Here is a 10,082-nt window from a genome sequence, read left to right as displayed (position 1 = left end):
AACAAAGAATCAAGGTTCTCAGCCTTTAAAAAAAAAAACGGGACGAATTCAAGTCTTGCGTGAATCAAAGGCCACCAGTCAATTGATGCACCTTTTTTGGGGCTTTAGGTCACGTTGCAGGTGAAAAAAAACAAAACAACACTTGTCTGGATTTTTTTTTCCCATTATTATTATTATCACTATTATTATTCGGTGTTAAAAAATAACATTCTTTTCTCACCACACGCCGGGGTCACCTCGCTGCTGCTGCATTTTTACTTTTAAGGTTTTTTTTTTTACAAAAACAAAAAGGGAGCACATACTTTTAGAAACATAAAAAACTTCTCTTTAAAAAAATAACAAACAGAAGATCTCTTTCACAACTCTGGTCAGCATAGTAAATGATTTGATTTGATTATAAATATACAAAAAGGTGGGAAATGTGTCGTTTTCCTCTCCGAGCACCTGATGTTTGATCAAGTTTTTATTTCTTTCATGATGTTCTCCACCATTTTTTTTTTTTTTTTTTTAACCAGTGGGACGCTTGCTAGCCTTTGCTTCCACTGCCATAAAGTACTCTCGCCAACTATATCATTATTATATTAGTTATAAAGCTCTAACTCCTTCAATTATAGTCTTTTTCAAAAAGAAAAGAAATGCAAAAAAAAAAAGCATGACAAAGAAAAAAAACAACCATCTGTTAAATCATTTCTCTCGCAGAATTAAATTAATATATAGATTTTTTTTTTCATCTGAATAAACTTACTTAGAAAATATCTGTTTCTCTCCTAATATATTTCAAAATTGAGGTATTGCAAAAGATCTCGTCAGTCAGAAAGCACGCGTTACTTTTTTTTTTCTTCGCTTTTTCGTCTTAACAAAAAGAACTGCTGACTGTTGAAAACTGTTCGGATACAAAGAGTAGTGCATAACAAAGATCTATCGTAGAGAAGAAACAAACATAGAAAACCAGTCTGGGCGATGAAAGAAAAGTCACCAAAAAACACCCAGATTTCACCTTCGTCAGGATGCTTATTATTACTCATAGTTAGCTTTCGTTTGTTTTTCTCCCATCGGTTAAAAAAAAAAAAAAAAAAAAAAAAAAAAAAAAAAGAACCTTCTGTTTAGTAGTTTCAATTAGACTTTTTTTTTTTTCCTTGGACAAGAAACAAAAACGTCTGTTGAAAAAAGAACAGGGAAGAAAACAGTTTACGACTAAATTAAGAAAAAGAGGCGGGGCCATCGCGACTTACCGAAGATTAAAAAAAAAAATGAATTTACAGTTTACGACTAAATCAAGAGAAACGAGGACCATCCAGAGTGAGAGGAAAACAGTTCAGGGTTAAAAAATAAAACAAAGAAATGAGGACTTTGGGATGGGCCAATCACAACACACAAAAAGGTTTTACGACGAATACAAAAAAAAAAATATATACGTTATGTTCATAACTTATAGAAAAAAAAAATAGGAGATTACGGGAAGGGACTCCTGGGCGGGTCGACCGAAACGTACAGAAGAGAAAAAAATAAAAACATTGAAAGAGGAGAGGGGGAAGGGAGCGACAACACACGTGAGTAAATGTAGTATCCCGTTCGGATTGTCCGCACAACTGCTAAAAACCAGTGTAACTCCCCCCCCCCCCCCCCCCTCGACAAACCAGAGCCACCCCTGTCTACAGCAGCCAATACCTTGAAGTGTCATTAATAATCTACACCCCCCCCCCCCTCCTGTTTACACTGCGCACTATACAACCATTCGCAAAAAACAAAAAAATATATATGTATCTATGTATTTATATCCACCATTTTTTTTTTTTTTTAGCAGGTTCATTACTTCAAGCTTTGCAGGAAAAAGAAAAAAAGAAATCTGAATAAATGTGGTAACTCCAGCTTGCACGTGTGCGCGACCCCTCAGCCAATGACGTTTAGCACGTGCAGGGCTCAGTTTATCAACTCGACAGGTCTCCAGTAGCTTCAATGTTTTTGTGTTACAGCACACCCCCCCCCCCCCTCCCCCTTTCCTCTTCTTCACAAAAATTAAAAATGAATAAAAAAAAAAAATTAAATAAAGATCTGCCCTCATTTTTTTTGTTTTTCTCATCGAATCACTCCGTGGCGATCAGGCGGTCTGTCAAAAAGTCAACACGTGAGCTCTTTGGTTGCACTCCGGGACGTAAACGTTAGCTTTTTTGTTTTGTCAACGGTGGAACAAAAGGTAGTTAAAAAAAACAAAAACAAAAACAAACAAACCTCAGTTCTCGGTTTAAGCTCACATTGTTGCGTGTTTTCCTCGGATCAGACTCGGATGTTTGTCGGCCTGTTTTGTGTGCGTGACAACGACAGCCGTCCGAGTGCGTGTTCGTATCCGTGTGTGTGGGTGTGTGTGTGTGTGTGTCCGCTGAGAGGCTTCCTGTGTGCACTGGTGCAAAGTGTTGTGTATGCGAGTGTGTGTGTGTGTGTGTGTGTACAAGAGAACATATATACGTGTGCATACACTAGTTATGAAGTTTCACAGGACTTCTATGTCGGACATTAACGACAGTTAAAGCGAATCACAGTTCTAGGCATACTCAGACCTAACTACATACGGTATAAAAAATTGCACAATTATATCAACAATCACTGCAAAAAAGTACTTCACCTATCAGACAGTTTTAAATGGTAAATCCTACATTTAATTTAATTTGTGATTATTGTCGTTTTTTTTTTTCCTTTGTTTGTTGTTTTTCTTTTCCTCTTGCCCCTCCCCCCTGATGTCGTCTTGTGCAGGAACCCCCTTCTCTGCAACGTGGGCTTTTAAAGGTGGGGGGGGGGGGGGGGGGGGAGGGGGTTGTCATGATTCCTCTTGTCCAGCCTCGTGCGAGTCAAACGTACGTCTATAAGTTGTGTTGTGCAAACATGGGCAGAATCGAATAGTAGACACGGTATTGAAAAGTCTATTGCATGCAGCAACCTGATTGAAAGAAACATGCAGTTCGGGGGCGACCCCACCCCCCCCTCCCCCAACCCCACCCTTCACCGTGACCTTTGGGGGGGGGGGGGGGGCGGCCCCTCCCCCACCCACTCCCCGGTGCCTGTCTACGTCTGTCGTATTTCTATGCCCCAGCCTGAATAAAGTACATATGGTATGGGTTTATACCATAGATTTCTTAGCAGCAAACCTGTCGCAGCATTAACGTTTACATAACACTACAAAATTATGTTATTACAAAAATAAAGAGCTAGAAATCCAAAGCAAACTAATCTGATTGTGTGTATGAGGTAATTTTTTTCCAGAGTGAGAATCGAGACTGAATGTATCTGTTAGTTTTACTCCGGGGGGGGGGGGGGGGGGTATGAGACCCCTCCACTACTGGATAGTTGTTCAATTTTGCTACATCTTTTGCCACCTATTTTTTTTTTCTGGTGTGCATTCATTTAATTTGCCTTTGGTGATGTTTAGTTTTTTTCTACGAGGGGAAATTTAACTACAGCTGCAGAAAATAAGTGCATGCTCCGTTTCACATCGACTTTAAATTATCTATATACGCATAGATAGGTACAAAACAAAAAAAATATATAGACTTTTTTTCTTTTTTAAATATCTGTCTGGTCCCACCGGGTCTCAATATTTGGAGGGGGGGGGGGGGGGGGTCCAAGTCGCAGGTCAACTACACGGACCTGAAAGTAGCCAGATGTCTAACATACGATCCTGTGTGTGTGTGTTTGTGTGTTCTGTGAAATTTTGTGCCAAAGTGCAAATTCTAAGCGGATTCCCCCACCGAGCTTCGTCAGAGGAAGAGTTCTAGACGTTCTTGACGATGAGTTCAGCGTGCCGGATGAACAAGGTCCTGCTCAGATACTTCTTTTTGGGTGAGGTGTGTGACAGGGTGGGTTAGCGGTGCTGTCCCGAGGCTGCGGGGAGGCCTTTTCATTATTTCTTTTTTTTTTTCTGGATTCGGGCTTCGTAGTTGGGTGGGAGGGTTGGTCTGCTGCGGGGAGGGGAGGGCGGGGACAGGGCCTATTTGAAAATCCCACACCCCCCCTCGCCTCAGCTCCAGCGGAAGGACACGTGTCGAGGGCGGTCGCCGCCCTCCTTCACCAGTGGCTTGTGGAACTCGCGGCCGGCCCGCGAGTGGATGCTGGCCCAGCAGTACTCGCAGTAGTACTGCAGGCAGGTCACATTGGCACAGAAGAAGGGTGCGAACTTCCCGCCGCAGCGTGCGCCCTGGCACTCGTCGCACATCTGGTCATCCAGGACGTACGGCTTCACCTCCACCTGGAGAGGAAGCGGGGGTAAGTCGGTAAGTCACGTCTGGAAATGCTCAACGGTATCACTAATTTGAACTACTAGAAATTGCTTAAGGGCACATTTTGTGAATTCTTTCCTTTCCAATCGATTGGTGTGCCCTCCAGTTAATGCAAAATATCACCGCCCACACATGCCCACATCTTGGGAAGAGGAGGAAGTACTTCCTCTCGCGGTGCCATGTGCCAGATTAGAGCTGTCTAATTGTGGGAGGAGTCAAAGGGGAGACGCCTACCTTGGATGGGATTAGTTAAACCCCCCGATGACACTATATAGGGTTTGATTTCTGATTGGCTGGGTGGAGAAACACACACTCTCTCTCCTCCACACACACTTTCTTCACTTCTGGGGCATAATTTCAGGTATGGAGATGCATATCATTGTTGGTAAACCATTAGAAAGTCAATTTTGCACAATATGACCCCTTTAAATGAAACTGAAAATGTAAATGATTTGAAACATTTCTCACAAAGGAAAAATAATCACTATTGTGATCCTGGACCTTGATAAGAACTCACTTTTGCAATCTTTTGTCCCAAAAACAAGTGGACACTAAGCTCAGTTGATTATTCTTCTTGGTACTGTTGATTTAACTTGATTATTCCGGGTTAACCCTCACAGTTCTCAGAAAACACAAACACATCGAAGTTGATTTCCCTCAGTAAAGTAAAGATGACCACTGAAGTTCTGCTGCTGTAGAGTCGCCCCAGTGTGTGAGCAGGGGCAGATGCTGACCTCGCTATAGCCTGGTTTCAGAGTTATCAAGCCCTCGGAGAGCGGGAGAGTGACCTTTGTAGCCAAGCACTGCGGCAACCATGAAACAGCAAAACAAGGAAAGCAGGACAAAACGCAACCGGCGACTCTGCAGGGACATTAAACGCCAAAAACGGTCGGTGGACATGAAGTTGACCGCATACAATTCAATTTTAGAGTTAATTGGCATGCTATTGGTGAGAAACACAAATGCAGCAATGCCTCAATCTCATTTCCTCCGGTCCACAACGGACATTGGTAGTTAAATAAGTGGTTGTCCGAATCACTCTAAGCTCAATACTGCATGGTCCCTTTGTATGAAACTCTCATCATTCACACTTCAATATTTTCTGCTCATTCCTTGGAATTGTGTTCTTATTTACATGCCACCTAGTCGCAGTCATAATAAAGCCACCTAAGCCCCACACTGAATACAGTCGGTGATAGCGGAGGTGGGGTGGAAATGCCCCGCCCTGCAGAGGCTCGGCTTCCTGGCTGACGACCAGTCTCTCTCGGTCACGATCCGTCTCGCTGCGATTGGCCCGCGCGCCGAAAATAAGCAGGCTGCAGCGCAGTCTGTGCAGATATACACGTATAGGGAGCTGCTATAATTAAAAGCAACCCTATGTGTCTGCAACTTGAAAACATCTGTCGGGACTCTGGCAGCCAAAGGCCATAGTGATTACACATCCAGGCACGGGCTTCCGTTATTGTAGGCTGCAGCGAGCAGTTGGCTGGAAGCCCCCGCTATAATGAAAGCTCTGATACATGGGAGAGAGGGCTCCAGAGGCGCTCGGCCTCCGCGGGAGCGACTCCAGCAAAACCTCCCTTGTGGTTAAAGGAAGCCGCCGCTTTCAGGAGGAGCAGGATGTTTTGAATGGAGCCCGTGAACTCGCTCACCCGTTTGTCGATGTCATTGTGCTGCAGCTGAACGAAGCGAGCGCTGATGGCGGCGATGTAGCTCTGCTGATTGGAGAAAGCCACGCGGCCCGCTCCCTTCGGGTACTTCAGCTCCGGGTCAGTGTCGATGCCAGCGTAGCAGACGCCTCCGTACAGCCGGTCCATGATCATAGCCAGCTCCACTGGAGTCAAGACGGGGAGATGATTAGTGCTGCGGGGCGTCCCATCAGCAGTTTTTGAACAAATCAAAGAAAGTTTTGCCCACAAACTGAAATCCAGTTTTTCTGCTCCAATTGACACCGTTTGTGAAACGACATCAAGACCTTCCCTCCTGTATTCATCAGCACAGCGGTATTAAACTGATGGTATAATTAGTAGAAGGGGTGGGGGGTGGGGGTGGGGGGGGTCACATTGCAGACAGCAATGTTTCTCCCGAGAAGAGAAAGACCGAGCCTTCCATTACACCATGAATTCTTAACATGATGACCACTTGGCCGGCGTCCTGGAAACCCGAGCGGAGGATCGCTTTCTCACAGGGAGAACTTTCATTACAGCCCCGGGCCTCCTCTCTCCAATGCCAGTCGGTGTTGTGAAGCCAATTCAGAGAGGGAAAAAAAAAAGAAAGAAAAGAAAAGGATTCCCCTTAAACCAGTTACCTGCACGTAGGGGCCGCGGTACCCCTCCAACAAAGATGGTTTTGCGGGGATCCAGAGGCTGGGAGCCATCCATGACAAAGTCACTGTCGCTCAGGTTCCAGGGACGGATCTGGACCTGCAGGAAGGTGAAGAAAACGAGGTGTTTAAGGGTGCGTTCATTTGGTTTGTTAAAGGGAAGTTTACAATCGACTTGTTCATGTGAACAGGGGCGCCCATCAGAGAACACGACAAAGGTCATCCCGGGATCTTTGCTCATTTGCTTTCCTGTGACGCTGTTCGATTTGACTCAGAGCCCATTTGCACAACATGTTCAAGTGGAAAATGGGAAACTTTCTGTTGCGTTCTGGGTGCAGAAGGCCAGAAGGTCAATAGAAGCTCTCGCAACTCGATTATTTGCCTTCGCCTCTGCCTCACCCCATGTCATGTTCAGATCTTTCACTTCACTTTCAACAGTCCCTTGCCAAGTTGTTTTTGCTCTGCCTCTTGGTCTTTTGCCCTGTGGTGTCCACCGAAGGGCTGTTTTAGTATAATGTTCTTTCCTTGCATCCTATGACACGTCGAAAACGCTTTTGTGGCAGTTGTAGCAAGTTGATATTTGAAATGGTGTTGGCCTAAAATATCAGCAAATCCGTCGGAGGCAGTTGTAGGAGAAACATGACGGTGACCTCATATGTGATTTCGTGACCCTCCCAACATTCACTTCCATACATTAATAGTGATTTAATGTTACTGTTATATAACTTTGGGTTGCCACTTCATTGTTTTGATTTCCAGATCAGTCTAAATTTATGAAAGGCTGTTCTTTCTTTAGCCAGTCTGTTTTTTGGTATCTTTTCCAGTCGGATCTTCATCCAAGGATCTTTTGTTCCATTTGCTTTACTGTGGTGCCGTTCGATTTTACTCAGGCCTCATTTACACATCGTTTTCAAGTGAAAACGGAACACTGAGTTGCGTTTTGGGTGTCCGACTACAGAATCATTTCTTAAAAAACGACTTACGGTGGAACTTTTTCGACAACTTTTCGGAAACACTGCTATTGTGCAAGTGCAACACCACCGTAGTAAATAGTTGTTTTGTACATGAGCGAGTGAATAATAGCAGCAATGCTCGCCTCTAGTTGACGGTCACCGTAATGACAACTTGGTCGTCTGTCCACACCAATGTCTATGTAATCCCAATTTGAATCTTTATAGCGTATTGTTCTCGACAGCATACCGTACGTGTGGTTTCATTACAAAAACAACCAAAGGCACCAAACCGTGGCCCAACGTGAAAACGACTGTTTTCAAAACGTTACCACGTGAATACGAAACTTTTCTTCAAACGTAAGCTCAAAAACGATTTTCCCTTGAAAAGTTGTGTAAACAGGGCCTATAAGCAAAATGCAAACCTTGTGCATCTAAATAGCGCCGACACAGGACGTGACGTGCATCGAGAACTGCAGAAAAATGCCTGATGATTGACTCCTACCACTCTGGTGGGACCCTTTTATTTTTATTATTATTATTATTATTCAGGAGAAGTTTCAAAGTCAGAGTCCAAAGCTATTATTTCCGTTGAATCGTGCCAGTGTGAAGTTGAGGGACCCTGCGGGGAGACGCTAATGAGCATGTGCAGCCAGCCGCACAACACGGAAGGGAGAAAACCCGGAAGCGCCAAAATGTTTTTGAATCATCAGCCCGGCAAGAGATTTTTGTAAGAGAGAGTCAAAGCTACGTTTAAATCCGGTATCCAGCTCAGTTTGTGTCTTACTCATGAATTAAGTATAATTTCCAAGGTATTAAACAGATCACTACACAGTGTATCGGCCTCTGAGCTGCACATCAAGAACACACCAGCGCCTGATGCTACTGATGCTGGGCTCAGTGTGGGAAAGAGAGAGAGAGAGAGCGAGAGAGGATAATAGGTATGTGTGATAATGGTAATAGTTTATTAGTATTCAACAAAGTACCATTGATGCAAAAAAAAGCATCAATAATGTGGCAATAATAGTTAAAAAGAATCAAAAAGTACCTGTTAAAATGAAAATGCATCAACAAAGTAACAGTACTAGTAAAAAAAAAAAATCAATAACGCAGCAGCAATAGTGGAAAAGTATCAAAAAAGTACCAGAGAATATAAGCTATTAAATCAATGTAAGGTAATCGCACTACATTGGTCAAATGGTCGTAGGATACAAGCAAACTGATTAGTCTTTGTACCATGAAAGAGTGTTTTATACGATGGTATAAAACACTCCGGACACTCGCTTTCACCGCGCTGCATAAAATGACTGAATACTGAACGGTCAGCTCTTATCTTCTCTGACGGAGCTTCAGTGGGTCAACATGAGAAGATAATGGGACTTTCGAGGGAACTTTAACCAACCGCGACGGAAACATTTTTTTTTTTTCAAAAGAAAGATTGTGTAATGCTAATTTTTAAATGGAATTTCAAAATCCTCCAAGCTTTTGTCTTGTTAGATCACATCTGTTGAACTTCTACAAAGCGGGTGATCTTCACACAATGACTGCGGTATTTAAATTTTTTTTTTTTTAATTCTTTGTGAACTGCTCAACTTGTTCCAACATTAATTTCATATTTTACCCTACAACGTTCAGTGTGACAAGAGCCATTTCACACATGAGCTCAGAGCCATTATTAAAGAAAATCTGGGACATTTTGGAGCTTACACTCTTAAATTAGCCTGCACGAGCCTCCAAATTGTCCCTGCTTTAATTAAGATCCCAGGCTGATATCTTTACTAACATGATAATTAGCTTAGCATGACAAAAGCCATATTAATTCGCTCGACTTTGCAGCACACCTTCTTCCAGGAGTCCAATATGGATACGAACTGCCCGGACTCCTGTGGTTACTTGCGTGTGGCTTGTTTGGGTGTCACCACTCACCGGTTTGTCCTTGATGGTGGGACTCGACACACACAGGTAGAGTTTTCCATCCTCCTCTATGCAGGCGTCTATCAGGGCCTGGACAGAAGTCTCTTCCTGGAACAGCAAAAAGGCGTAGCCTGAAAAAGAAACGGCAGGGATCTCAGAAGAAATAACTTCTTTTTTTTTTTTTTTATAAACAAGAAACCATATCTGTCTAGACGTCACGTCCTTGTGACCGTGACTCTTCAAACTCTGTCCTCAAGGCAGAAGTTTGTGGCCGTCTCTGTATTTTTAAAAGTCACAATCCCATGACTACTCCTTCCTACTTCTTCCTAGCAACTATTCATAGACTGAGACAACGCGGGCCTTACGCAGGCAACGACCACGACCTTGTGGCCCATTTCTCTGTCCTCATTTGCCTCCATAAGAGACTCTTGTGCCTGGCACCTCGCTGCCCCGCACTGCTTCAGATTAAATGGCTCCGAGTGCCGCTCTCCAAAAAGAACCATGCAAAATTGATCAGCCTCATACACTGCAGATCCTCCCCCGCGGCCGGGTCAGGTAGAGAGAGTTTGGCGATGTCTCCGCGGGGAAGAAAGAAAGAGCAACTCAGACAGTCACTCTGTGCTCGTG

General features: G+C 43.8%; 1 protein-coding gene across 6 annotated transcripts in view; it reads right to left on the bottom strand.

Annotated features, from left to right (window-relative positions):
- Positions 1-1,961: 1,961 nt before the first annotated feature.
- The window catches only part of cpeb3 (cytoplasmic polyadenylation element binding protein 3), a gene marked incomplete at its 5' end in the record, with an annotated part of 46,728 nt that continues 38,607 nt past the window's right edge, over positions 1,962-10,082 (bottom strand). For all 6 annotated transcript variants that reach the window (XM_080507810.1, XM_080507812.1, XM_080507813.1 and 3 more), the window contains 4 exons: positions 1,962-4,237; positions 5,921-6,102; positions 6,577-6,691; positions 9,468-9,586. In XM_080507810.1, coding sequence (XP_080363936.1) covers positions 4,010-4,237; positions 5,921-6,102; positions 6,577-6,691; positions 9,468-9,586 — 644 coding nt within the window. In that variant the 3' untranslated portion in view covers positions 1,962-4,009. The remainder of the gene's footprint in view (positions 4,238-5,920; positions 6,103-6,576; positions 6,692-9,467; positions 9,587-10,082) is intronic.

The sequence above is a fragment of the Blennius ocellaris genome (assembly GCF_963422515.1).
Source record: "Blennius ocellaris genome assembly, chromosome: 13".
In the NCBI taxonomy this organism is placed as follows: domain Eukaryota; kingdom Metazoa; phylum Chordata; class Actinopteri; order Blenniiformes; family Blenniidae; genus Blennius; species Blennius ocellaris.
This window is presented reverse-complemented; position numbering and strand designations above follow the sequence as displayed.